The sequence below is a fragment of the Aquarana catesbeiana genome, linkage group LG01, assembly GCF_042186555.1.
Source record: "Aquarana catesbeiana isolate 2022-GZ linkage group LG01, ASM4218655v1, whole genome shotgun sequence".
NCBI classification, from domain to species: domain Eukaryota; kingdom Metazoa; phylum Chordata; class Amphibia; order Anura; family Ranidae; genus Aquarana; species Aquarana catesbeiana.
The window spans coordinates 277068142-277082434 of NC_133324.1; the positions used below are offsets into that span (position 1 = coordinate 277068142).

General features: G+C 44.9%; 1 protein-coding gene across 1 annotated transcript in view; it reads right to left on the bottom strand.

Moving 5' to 3' along the window:
- Window positions 1-14293, bottom strand: part of CDC45 (cell division cycle 45) — a gene marked incomplete in the record, with an annotated part of 100809 nt that overhangs the window by 4233 nt on the left and 82283 nt on the right. Inside the window, 3 exon segments of the mRNA XM_073628954.1 lie at window positions 1138-1203; window positions 1629-1705; window positions 2410-2528. Coding sequence (XP_073485055.1) covers window positions 1139-1203; window positions 1629-1705; window positions 2410-2528 — 261 coding nt within the window.

Below are 14293 nucleotides of genomic sequence, written 5' to 3' on the forward strand. Positions count from 1 at the left end.
GAAAAAAGCATGACAGGACCTTTTAAATATGAGATCTGGGGTCAAAAAGACCTCAGATCTCATATTTACACTAAAATGCAATTAAAAAAAAAAAAAAAAAAAAAAAAAAAAAGTCATTTAAAATAATGACATTGAAAAAAAATATGCCTTTAAGAGGTGTGGGTGGAAGGGACGTTTTGACGTCGCTTCCGCCCAGTAGTGTCATGGAGACGAGTGGGCGCCATCTTAGCCTCACTCGTCTCCAGGCACAGAAGTGAGACGGACGCGATCGCCTCCGGTAAGCGGCGGAAGGCACCGGATTGCGCCAGGAGGGGGGTGGGCCCCTCTCCCGCCACAGATAAAAGTGATCTTGCGGCGAATCCCACGCAGGGACCACTTTTATCAGAGAGCCGACCGCCACATGAAAACGGGGATACCGGGGTTATGGCAGCTAGCTGCTGCCATAACAACAATATCCACCGGCAAAGTTTGACGTACATCGGCGTGCGGTGGTCCGGAAGTGGTTAAGCAGGTCTGTTAAGTGGTTTAAAAAAAATAAAAATAAAATTGAACATATTTTTGCATGTAAAAAAATTGTGCATTTATGATTTTGTTTTTTTTTTATTAGGCGTCTGGAAAGCATTGCACCCATGATCAGCAGAATCATGTTTCATGTTCCATACAGGACTCCTGCAGAGTGCAGACTTCTATCTGTCAGCTTGTACCTCAAACGGGCAGACAGACATACACTAACAGGAGGAGACAATGAACTACCAGAGCGCTCAACAGCACCCTGGTAGTTCATTGAGAACTATAAGCCGACGGCTGCAAAGGCTGACAGTACTTGTACTTTCCTATTCACAGAACTCTGTGAATGAATGATGTGGCCAGGCGGGTGGAGCGTTTTTTTAAAGATAGTAACAGCGAGCAGCGGGAGAAGATCCCCTGATTGCTGTCACTAGATGCAGCATATCAGGGAGACGCTGCAAGAGTGGGAACATGTTACATGTTCCACCCTAAAACGGGTAGAACATGTAACAAGTTCCCAAACGTGAACTTATCCTTGAAGAATTGAAAGGTGAGGCACACAGGAAAAGTTGCAATTGAAAGTAATGAAAAATAATAAAAAAAAAAAAAAACTTTAGGTTTCAACATACCTTTAGGATAGGAGAGAGATGAGTGCATCCAGGAACTTAGTACGGTCCTCTGTTCTCAGTTCAATGACTAGATACAAAAACATACATTAAGATGGTGGTGATAAAACAAATGAAAAGTCACCAATTTATCTTTCAAAAAGCATGTGGCAGTCGGGATATGTGGGAAAACACACATTGTTAACAGATTAGAGTTCTTTTAGACCAACTTGGGAAGTACCATTTTCCCCTTGCTAAACATTTAAAGGAGTGGGGTGGGGGCTCAGTCCGACTAGTAAAATTCCAACCACTCAAAGCATGTTGAGAGGGACATGGGTCACAGTGAACTTGCACAGTTTGACCTCATTAAAGCCCACTGTTACAACTACTGTGCAGCTGGCTGCAGGCAGACAATAATAAGTAGGGTCCCTTTTATTTTAACAAAAGCAGGATTTAAAAATAAAACACAGACTTTCCAGTTTTGTTCCCATAGAGGTAGATATGGTAATCACTTACTGGACATATCAAACTGATTGTGCAGCGTCCGAGAACTGGTACTCTCTGCAGCTTTCTCAAACGCCCGACCAAAGAAACTAGGATCAAAATGTAACATATTAGGAATGCTGGCTGGTGAATTCACATTTTGTTCAAAACACTTTTTAGATCAGGTTTAAATTTAAAAGAAATTACATAAGAGAATGATTAACACACCTAAACTAAAATTTGAAAATGCAATGGGCACCATTGCCGAATTGCTGATGGCAATTATTCATGCAATAATTTTCATATACAATATAGCCTTATAATGCAAGTCAGAAAAAGTGTATATTTATAAAGCAAGAAACCAAATATTTACAATGTGCTGTGGGATAGGGACACTGTATATGGCTTTAAAAAACATGGATTGTGCAAGAATTGTAACACTGTCAATACAAACTAATAACACAGCACACCTCCTAGCTAGCAGAAAGGGTGCACAAGTATCAAGAACTATGGGCACACACATGGAAGTATTATAATACATTATTTTTTACACTTAGAATAAAATTACAAATGGTCTGGGGGAAACTAGACCCTGGGAAAAAAGTGAAGTGTACACACCATTCCTACTGTTCAAGCTAGGTTGTGTACAGAAGACATTACCAAATGGTGTGGAGTACAGGGCTCCTGCATTATCCACATCACTGCATGCAGAGAAAAAGAGAGCACACTGCATCTGACCTTCTATCATGTCCAATTAACCCCTTTTACAATCACACATCCCATAACTCATAAACAGAGTAAAAAAAGGGCTTACTTTTTCTTGTCAGAACTCTCTACTTCTGGAGGAATTCCTACCATGATCACAGTTCCCTTCTCAACATCCAGTGGAGCTGCCAGAACCAGGGGAAGTAGTTTACAGCGTTTATTTTTTGTCTGGAAAAAAAGCAGTTTATAAAGAGATTTAACTAATATCTTACACAGTGGATGCAATTACAAAATGTATATTAATATTAACTGTGCCTTTGTTTTACTGTTAACCAGTACTCGCAGACAACAAGCACCCCCACCTTTTTCAGCCTTCTTGCAAGCCATAAAGGCATGCTGTGCTATTGCAATAACAGCACGGAGCTTGTGATCTCAGCTTCGCTAGCAGGTAGTGATGCATATTAATTTTGACAAGGCTCCCAATTTGAACCCAAGGTACTTTGGTATGAGGGGGGGGTTGGTAAACAGTGGAAATCACTGGACACTGTAAATGCTATATTTAAACTTTGGTGTTAATTGCGCTCCAGTAGGCCTCTTTTACACTGATGGTCCGATCGGGTCTGCCTGACAGTTTTTCAGGCGGACCCGATCGGACCATCCATTGATCTCTATAGAGCAAGCATGTCAACGAACATGTCTATTGACACCCACCGACATCCAACTTGCTAAAAAACAGATGGATGGGGATCCGTTTCCCATCTGTCTGGCAGATCGGATGACAGTCAGATGGAAACAGACAGCCACTCCGTTTCCAGCTGACAGCCCATAGAGAACAGCGGGCTGTGTCCACTGATGCAGAGCGGACACATACCTGTCATCCGCTTGCTCAGCGGGGACCAGCGGAGAGATTCCCTGCTGAGAGGGCGGATCCGCTGGCAGACTCCGCCAATGTGAAAGGGGCCATAGTGTATACACTATTGCTCTTTTCACACTGACGGACCAATTGGGTCTGCCTGTCAGTTTTTCAGGCGGACCCGATTGGACCATCCACTGCTTTCTATGGAGCAGCGGAAGTCCACAGACATGTGTTTGTTGACACCCGCCGACATCTGATCCTGTCCACAAAAAAACAAAAACAAAAAAAAAAAACAAACAAAAAAAACACCCAAGAAAAACCCAAAAAAACAAAAACACAAACAGATGGATGGGGATCCGTTCTCCATCTGCGGATCAGATGATAGTCAGATGGAAACGGACAGTTGGCCATTTCCATCCGACAACCCCATAGAGAACAGGGAGCTGCGTTAGAGTGGACATAGACCTGTCATCCCCCTGCTCGATAGGGAGCATCGGAGAGATCCCCTGCTAAGTGGACAGACTCTGCCAATGTGAAAGGGGTCACACTGGAAGATTTTAAAGGGGAAATTCATGGCCAGCAGTATGCCAATACACCAAGCATTATGAACTTTCAGCAGTCAGAATTCGGTTGTCTGTGGTGACCAGTTGTTGGAACTTTTTGTTAGAACTAAATAATTAAAAAAAGTGACATAAACCGAAGGTGGAAGTATAACAAAGTAACAAAAAAGGATAAGTAGACGTTCAGCTTTCACTTGCAGAAAAAGAACCTAGATTTTAAGATAAAAGCTTAACATCGGTGCAGACAGAACTTTTCAACCCCCAGCACGTGTGCAGATGACAGGAGGATATCCCCCCGAGATTACAGGAAACATGGTTTCCCCGTCAGCGGAAAGTAATTACAGTAAGGACAGTAGAGATGAGAAGTTCATGTCGGGGAGAAGGAACAATACTAATCTTCAGGGGAGACATTTTTAGAAGAGCGAGATTTGTAGTGCTGTCCTACACCAATTAATCATGGGGCCAGGAAAGACCTCTATCTTCCTCATGACTTAAAACCGGCAGTTGCTCTAGGGAGTTTACAGTACACCATTTAGAAGAAAAGAAAAAGAATGCATCCAGAAGGGAGGTCCTTGAAAACCCTGCTAGGGGAAATGTACTTGACATAGCAAAAAAAAATTATTTTTGCCCCAGTTTTTCTAAAGAAAAATTCCCTACCTGTTCCCTGCAAGAATTAAAATACATGAAAGTCCAGTCAGTAAAATTTCCTTCCAGACCGAGGTTCAAATCATATGTTTGACTTTCAATGGCACCTCTGCACAATGGCAAACGGGGCACGCTTTTGCAAGTGCCACACCGCCACAGTACCATACAGCTTGGTACGGCACAACAAAACAACAAACAAAAAAAAAATAATCAGGCACTTCATTTTTCTGTGTTACGGCTTATAAGGCAGCCCACTGAAATAAATGAACCGCCTACACACGTTACACAATAATGTGAACCTAGCCTCAGATCCTCCACATCAATCTTTTTTATTACATCCATGTTCAGTCCCACTTGACATCATCCCCCTTCACATTACAGTCCTCAGCCCCCCCCTTCACATTCTTGTTTGTGGCCCCCCTTTATATCACCCCCCTACTTCAAATTGCAGTTCCCAGCCCCCTTCTCATCACCCCCCTTTCACATTCCTGTCCTCGCCCCTTTATAGCACCTCGCCTTAACATTACAGTTCCCAGCCCCACTTCACATTCCAGTCCTCGCACCCTTTATAGTACCCCCCCTTCACATTCCTGTCCTCTCCCCCTTTATTGAACCCCCACATTACAGTCCCCAGCCCCCCTTCACATTTCTGTCCTCACTGCCTTTATAGCACCCCTCTCACATGCCTGCCCTGCCTCTTTTACATCACCCTCCTCATTATAGTTTCTGATCCTTTCCCCCCCTTTACATCAGCTTCCTATGACCTTTATAACAATAATAGTGCCCTCTTCCCCATCCTAGCTTACAAAGGGCACAGCAGCTGACATCGGAAGTTCAGCAAAGGGATGGACGGAGGGCGGGACCTGCCCCAGTTAACAGATTGGTTGTTAGAATGCAGGGCAGTTCTAGCAACCAACCAGTCAACTGGGCCAGCCCCCGCCCACCATGCATCGCTGTGCTGCTCTTCCGATGTCAGCTCTGTAAAGACAACAGAGCCAGTATACAGTAGCGGCTGAGGGAAAAAATAGCAGACCCTAAATGGGGGGCCGGACAGAAGATTGACTTGGTCCAGACTTAGCCCACGGTCCGCCATTGAGTGATGCCTGCTTTACAGCATTTCTTCACACCTGCCTAAAACTTTTGCACAACACTGTGCATGAGCATATTGTGTTGTAACTGGCATTCCTAACATTTTTATAGCACATTCATTTTAAAGTTTCTGTAATGAAGATCCACATAGCATTTAAAAATGGGATTTGATAGGAGTGCTAAGGTAGCCTTGTAATCAGTATGTCAAACTGTACACAATATACAAAAGTGGGTATATGAGAGACAGTGCAGCGTATAAAGAATGGACACAGATTTATTAACTTGCAGATTCTTGTGTGAAATACCCCCTCTAGTGGTCCATAGTAGTGTTGCATCATTTTAAAGCTAAATTCCAGTCAAGAAGTAAAAGGAAATAGTTTTACCCGCCATAAGATTTTTAATTCTCTCCAGCCAGTTCTACACAGGTACCTGTACCAGACACAGCCAAGTCAATGATCTTCACTGTAGTAGAAGCATAGCTAGGAAAAGAACATACATCTGCCTGCTTACTGGACAATGAATGGGCAGCAACATGCTAATAAGATTAGCCCTGTGTTCAATCTTCCTGTAACCATCTTCATGCTCAGCATATCCGCCCTGCAGCAGAACCTGAATGCCAACTAGTGCTCACCCACTTCTACCACTTTGTGTCCTGCTGCTCAGGGGATAACTGCATACTGTTAGCAAGACAGGATTTAGGTAATAATAATGGCTTTTAAAAACACAATTAAAGTGGTTGTTAAGCCACTCTAACCTGTATACACCATTGGCACTGCCTCCTATTGTAGTATCCCCCTCTGTGTGATTTATAAAAAATCAATGCTGCAAATACCTCATTTCACTGCAGAGATTGCAATCACATGACCAGCCAGCTTTCTCCCTTTCCTCCTTTGAGAAATGTAGTGGGCGGGGCTGAGATTCCTCTGCTGTTATCAGTCTGGAGGGGGGGGAGGAGGAGAGAGCTGGTTGGTCATGTGATCGCAATCTCTGCTCTTAAATGAGGCATTTACAGCCCTTCTATATTTTTGAATAATTCACAGAGGGGGACACTACAACAGGAGGCAGTGCGGATGGTGTATAAAGGTTAGTGTTATGAGAGCAGCAGGAGGGGCGGCTCACACACACAAAACACAGAGGGGGGGGGGGGCCTAAGCAGACAGGCAGACAGGAGAGCAAATAGCAGGCTGATGATGACAGAGGCACGTAAACTGACCACGGTGTCTGGTCTCAGCAGCCATGATACACCGTGGTCAGTTTACAGAGGGGTGGGGAGAAACTCACAGGATCAGCTAGGTCTTTTAGGTGTTACAGGGGGCCAAATGACACAGGACAAGCAAGGTGTCATAACATGCTTTAACGGAGCAGGATCCATTTTTTATTTTTTTTTGGGTTAACAAACACTTTAAGTATAACCAGGGAAAAAAATGTTTTGGATAGAATGGAGAAGGATTAGAATACCTGTTTCCATTGCCACCTGTGCCCCTTTTAGGGGGTATTCACCCTCTCTATTCGTCCTGTTCACAATTTTAATAGAAAATTAAAGTGCAGGAAACTCCCAAATTTTGCCAAAACAGTAAGGGAAATTTTCCATTGGGAATACCAATTCTGGAGACACCATGAGATTGCCTCATTTTGGAGGGATTTCCTCACTTCCTGTTTAGGCTGTGGGAAATCTCCTCAAATGGGACACAGATGGCAAAAAAAAGAAAAAAAAACAAAAAGAAAAAAAACAAACACAAAACACGTTTTGTCTTTAGTTCTACTTTAACACTTTTTTTTTTTTAAATACAATATGTACCATACAATTGCCACACAACCCTTTGTAATTTATGGTTTACTAGTTGTGGTCTTAGAAACCGCGCAGGCATTTCATTATCATAGCTTGTACATCCTAGCAAGCTCACCTCTATCCATGACCCTTTTTTCTCTCCAACTCCCTTAACTTACTTGGAGTTAGTGAAACCTGGCTACTCTGCGCAAAACCACTGCACAAAGCAGGTAAGTATACCCATGTTTTTTTTTGTTTAAAAAACAAACAAGGCTTAAATATCACTTTAAGCCCTAAGGCTTCATGTACATGGGATGTTTTTACACCTTCTCCTGAACGATTTAACTTCACAGATAGCAACCGACGTTTAAAAACGCCCGTTTTGCTGTGTTTAAGTTTAGAAGCGTTTAAAAAAAAAAAAAAAATTGCCAAATAGCCAAAAATGAAAAAACGTCTGCAAATGAAAACGCAGCTAAACAAGTTACCGGACTTACAAGCAGTTACAGGCATATGGCGTTTCAAATGCCTCTGAACATCCGTCCTGAATGCATTTTTGTGCGTTCCAAAAAAAAAAAAAGCTTCTAAACGCAACTGCCTAGAAACTACCCCGTGTACATGCATGTACTGATAAGATAACAGAGGACAGTTCAGGGGCAGCTGAAAAAAAAAAAAAACACCCAACTGCTCCTAAACGTCCGTTTACCAGCAGCAGTGTACATGAGGCCTAACTGCTACAACCATGGCAAACAGATGTCAACAGAAGGTTCAAACAAAAAAGCTGTGTTCTTGAGCAAGTGTGGGGTAAAACCAAGTCTCTGAAAGATTTTCCCCCGTATAAAGCTGCTATCCGAAAAAAATAATTCATGCTTCCATGCTGCCAAACAGATCTATTTCATCATGCAGTCCTCGTCAAATCTTTTCTACCTCTAACCCTCTACTTCATCTCCCACTGCCAATGCCCACCAACTCATTCACTGCCTGGGAAATTGCTAGCCATTTCAAAAAGAAACGTTGTAAACAAGTTAGCCACTATCCAGCAATCTTTGCCAATTAACATACTACTATCTTTACCATCACATTCAACACAGTTCTCTGCTGACCCTGACACTACGAAGGTCGTTACAAAAAACTTTTCTGATGCCCACCACACCACCTGCCCCCTGGATCTTACTCCCACACAACTACTCTGGTCACCCTCTGGCTCTGTTCTATGCCATCTAAGGCTGGCCATACATTACACAATTTTCCTTTAGATTTACCAAAACCATATAATACGAGGTCAAATCTAAAAATGCATTCAATTAGGCAGGCCCTTGCACTGCATAGTTGAAGATAAATCTAAAAGGAAATTGATGGACATTGCATGACCAGCTTTACTCCCATCTTCAAACGCTCCTATTCTACTGGCATCCACCTCTCTCTTTTAAAATATGCACTGGTTACCCCCACACGCAAAAAACTCTCACTGGACACAACCAGTCTGAATAACCCAAGACCCATCTCCTTACTCCCATTTACCTCCAGAATCTTAGAATCGCTAGTCTAGAACTGTCCCCTCATGGATAATCTTCTGGACACTTTATGGCTTTCGTCTGCAACTCCCCACAGAAACAGCCATGCTAAATCTTACCAATGACTTTCTAACTGCTGAATTGGCCGCTACGCAGTACTGCTACCATTAGACCTTTCTACTGCCTTCAACACAGTTGACGCCCTACTCCTCCTCAAAACACTACTCCCTACCTAGGCTCTCTCTTCAGTGTCACCTACAATTCTACTCCCTCCTCTCCTCTAAGGCTCTGTCCTCGATCCCTTTTGTTCTTAATCTACACCTCATCCCTTGGTCAGTTATAACCTTGCATGGATTCCAAGATCATGACATGCATATCTCTCTACTCCCAGTCATCTCCTTTAGTCTTCTTGAGCATCACTAACGGACACACATCAGTATGGAACTCACACCACTTCCTAAAACACGGTCATTCTATAAAACAGAGCTCATGATATTTGCTCCTCCCTGTGCCCCATTTTCCATGACCTCTCCTTTCAATCTTACACAACCAGACACTGCTGCAAATCTCACCACCTTATAATATGAGCAATACTTACCTTTGCAACCCTCTTCTCATCAGCCCAGCTCTATACAGGCTCCCCTTCAGTCTATTGTGAATGCTGCTATCACTCCCATCCACCTTACCAACTGCTCAGTATCCTCCTCCCCTCTCTGCCACTCCTCCCACTTGCTTCTGATCACCCAATAAAATTCAAAATGTTAATGACATCCAAAGTCATCCACATCTCTGTGCTGAGAAACATTACCAACCACATATCAAAACAGCAACCAAACTATCCGCTTCGTTACTCCCAAGACTTCCTTGCCAGCTCCCTCATCACCTCCTCCCATGCTCCCTTCCAGGACTTCTCCAGAGTTTCTCCTATCCACTGGAACTCCCTACCCCAACCTGTACAACTATCTCCTACTCAGTCTGCTCTTCAGGAAATCCTAGCCCAGCTCTACTTAACTGCATTTTACTTTTGCAAACAACTCACCTATTAATATTAAATGTGTTAGCAGGTTTGTTAGATTATTAATCCAAATTCATAATTTGGCACTTATAGGTGTTATATTCATGGCACGCATGCAAAAATTGACAGTTACTTACGAATAACCTGTTTTTCTAGGATATCTTCCAGGACGGCATAACCTGAGAGATGACTGGTCCACCTGACAGGAAACACAATCAACATACAAGGTTAAAAGGCCCCTCCCTTCCCCCTGCACCTCAGTTCTCCCAAAGTAATAGGTTATCCGGGTGACAGAGAGAAACTCTTCCCGTAGTACTTATATTAAAACATGGGTGGGAAGTAGGCCTGCCGTCCTGGAAGATATCCTAGAAAAACAGTTATCGGTAAGTAACTGTCAATTTTCTCTAGTCATCTTCCAGGATGGCATAACCTGAGAGGATGGACAAGGAGTTCAAGGCCTACCTCAGGGCGGGACCACTGCTTGTAGCACCTTTCTTCCAAATGTCAGATCCTGGGGCGAAAGCAGTTCCACTCTATAGTGTTTCAAAAAGGTATCCTGCTTTGCCCAAGTGGCTGTGCGACATACCTGTTCCATCAAGTCCTCAGCTCTCTCTGCCCAAGAGGCCGCCAAGGATCTTGTTGAGTGGGCCTTAAGGTTCCCTGGTACTGGGGAACCGGTCTGCTCATAGGCCAATGTTATTGTCTGCCTAATCCACCTAGCCACAGTAGATTTAGACGCCTGCCCTCCCTTTCTAGGGCCGCTAAACAAAACTAAAAGATGATTTGACTTTCTGTAGTCCTTTACTCTATCTAGATATGTCAATAAACATTTCCTGACATCTAATAAATTAAACTTCCTCTCCTTCTCATTTTTTGGATTATCACAGGAGGGGGATAAAGTGATCTCCTGAGATCTATTAAACTTAGATGCGACCTTGGGAAGATATAGTGGGTCCTGTCTAAGAACCACTCTATCCTCCAGAATCAACAGAAAAGGCTCCTTAATTGACAGGGCCTGTAGGTCGCTCACCCTTCTGGCCGTGGTTATGGCCAACAGAAACGCTAACTTAAGAGTCAAAAACTTAAATGAAATCTCTTGCACTGGTTCGAAGACCGCTTTCGTCAGCGCCTCCAAAACCAGAGATAAATTCCATGGAGGAAATACATTCACCCTGACAGGGGTTACCCTCTCCCTTGCCAGAAGAAATCTCTTAATCAGAGGTTCTAGTGCGAGCCTCTGATCCAAAAATACAGATAACGCTGCTATCTGTACTCTCAAGCTGTTCGGGGAAATCCCCTGATCCACCCCTGCTTGCAAAAATTCCAGTACCACTGGTACTGAAGGGTAAGACACCTCCTTATCACGGCACCACTGTGAGAAGCAATTCCACACCTTGGAGTAGATCCTCCTGGTGACCAGCTTCCTGCTGCCCAAGAGGGTCTCGATTACCCTATCAGAGCACCCCTTGCCCCTAAGGATCTCCTCCTCAAGAACCATGCCGTCAGTTTGAGGAATCCCGGGTCGGGGTGGAGGACTGGCCCCTGTAGGAGAAGATCTCGTCTGATTGGAAGACGGAGCGGAGGAGAAATTGACCACTTTTTCAGAGTGGCAAACCAGGTCCTTTTTGGCCACCATGGGGCTATAAGGATCAGTCCGCAATCTGAGCGGGCCAATTTTTGTAAGACCCGTGGTATTAAGACTAGTTGGGGAAAGGCGTATGCTAGACGGAAGTCCCAGTCCTGAGACAGAGCGTCCACTCCCTGGGATCCCCCTTCTCTGTTGATAGAGAAAAACTATACACTTTTTTGTTCCCTCTGTGGGCAAAAAGATCTATATCCGGAATCCCGAACTTCTGATTTATCTGGAGAAAGACCTCCTGATTTAACTCCCATTCCCCTTGGAGGATGGGTTGCCGGCTTAAGAAGTCTGCCACCACATTGGCGGTTCCTCTTATGTGAACCGCCAATATGGACTGAAGATTCTCTTCGGCCCAGTTTAAGATGTTCAGGACTAGACTCAGTAGTTTCCTGGATCTGGTGCCCCCCTGACGATTCAGGTAAGAGACCATTGTCACATTGTCTGACAGGACTTGGATCTCTAAGCCCTGAATCCTGTCTCCAAAGGATACTAAGGCCTGGCCCACCGCCAGGAGTTCCCTGTGGTTGGAGGATGCCCCTGCCTGAGAAGGCGTCCAGGCCCCCTGTGCCTGGATGTCCCCCAGGTGCGTGCCCCAACCCCAAGCGCTTGCATTGGTAGTGATTCCACTGGTCCCAGGGTAGACCCACGCTGAGCTTGTCCTGATCCAGCCACTAATCTAGGGAGGTCCTTACTCTTGTTGGAATAGACACCCTTGCATCCAATGACTCTCTCCTTTTGTCCCAGGAGGACAAAAGGAAGAACTGCAGCTCCCTGGAGTGGAGCTGAGCCCAAGGAACCGCTGGAATACACGAGGTCATTAGACCTAGAACCCTCATGATATGCCTGCGAGAGCACTCCCTGGCTTCTTTTAAAGAGGATACTGCTGTAACCACCTTTAACCGTTTTTCCTCTGGAAGAAAACAGTTTCTGAGCCTCTGTATCCACCAGATATCCCAGGAACACTTTTATTTGGGACGGTGCCAGAGAAGAATTCTCTCCGTTTACTATCCAGCCCAAGGACTCCAGAGTGAAAATCACTCTGCCTACGTCTACTTCCACCTGCTCTAGGGATTGTCCGTATACCAAAAGGTCGTCTAGGTAGGGTATAAGGGACACCCCCTGTAGGTGTAGGTAAGCTACAACCTCCACCAGGACCTTTGTGAAGATCCTTGGGCTTGCAGCTAATCCAAAGAGAAGAGCTCTGAATTGTCAATGTTGAATCCCTTCGCTCGTAAGGACTGCGAATCTCAGCAGGGACTGGTGTTCCCTGGTGATCGGGATATGAAGGTAAGCATCCCTTAGATCTATCGTGGCTAAGAACGCACCCCTTAATAGATGTCTGCGCACCATGTATATACTCTCCATCCGGAAGCTCTTTTGTCGCAAAAACCTGTTCAACTTCCTGAGATTTCCCTGACGGTTTTTGAACGACAAATACATGGGAGTAAAACCCTTGGTAAAGCTCTTCCGGTGGAACGGGGATGTTCACCTCCTGGAATGCCAATCCCTGCAAGCTGTCCAACAGCCCTGCAGCTTTTGAAGTTTCCTTGGGGAGACGGGTCAGAAAAAAGTTTTGAGGGGGAGGGGAGAGAAGTTCCAGACGATATCCCTCTGTTACAATCTGCAAGATATAGGGGCTTTCGGAGATCCTCTTCCACTGAGGGACAAAGTGGGACAATCTCCCCCCTACCCTGATGCTGGCGTCACTTAGACTGCTTGGTGGCGTCTTTAGGTCCAGAAAAGAGCAGACTACCTTTTTGTGTGCTCTTTCCCTACCTTCTATTGGCATCCTTTTTTCCTTTGAATTGACCCTGGTTAGAGGAGGGACGAAAAAACTTCCTGCCCCTTTCTCCTTTAGCTTTAACCGGGAACTTTTTTCCCTTTTCTGCTGACCTTGACAGCACCTGATCCAGGCCAGGTCCAAAGAGTTGTGAACCTTCAAAGGGCAAACCACATAGCCTTGATCTAGACATATGGTCCCCCTTCCCATGATTTAACCCAGACTGCCCTTCTTGCGGAGTTAAGGAGGGCCGCAGATTTGGCTGTGTTCCTGACAGACTCCACAGCCGCATCTGCCAAATATGTCACAGCCTTACCTAATATTTCTAACGAGTCTGTGATTTCTTTGGAATCACTGCCTTTAGAAACATGGTTAGAAAGTCTGCCTAACCATGCGTCCACGTTTCTTGCCATGCGTGCTGATGCCAAAGCAGGAGCCATGGCAGCCGCATTGGAATCCCATGCTCTGCGCAAAAGCGCCTCCGCCCTTCTGTCCATTTGGTCTTTTAGGTTCCCTGAATCCTCAAAAGACAAGTCAGATTTTTTAGAAACCTGCGACAGAGCTGAGTCTAACTTAGGGGTTTTAAAGAATTTCTGCTCTTCTTCCTCCCCAAAAGGAAACCTTCTCTTCCAAGTTTTGAGTCTAAGAACCTTTCTTTCCGGGTCTTTCCACTCTCTCAAAATCACCTTCTTTAGGGCCTGATGAACTGGGAACACCCTGGACTGAGGCTTTCCCAAACCCCTGTACATCTTGTCCCGGGCCGACTCCTGAACCGGAGGTTCTGGGATATCCTCAGAGGCATAGATCGCCCTAAGTAACTGCCCCATGTCTTCCACGGGAAAAGGTGGCTACTAGCTCTAGGACTGTCACTATCCTGGCTGTCAGCGTCTGTCTACACCTTCCTCTAATGAGTCCTCCTCTGGGTCCTCAAACTCCTTAACTCCCGAAGTGACAGAGGAAGGGGGTCCTTGCGAGGTTTTCTGACCCCTGTCTGAAAAACCTTCCTGAGAGGAAGCGCCTTCTCTAGAGGACAGGATTCCTCTATCCTCCGCTTTAGGTGCTATAGCAGTCTTAATAGACTGGAGGGTAGAAAGCATCTCCGACGCAAGGAAGTCCCTCATAACCTGTGA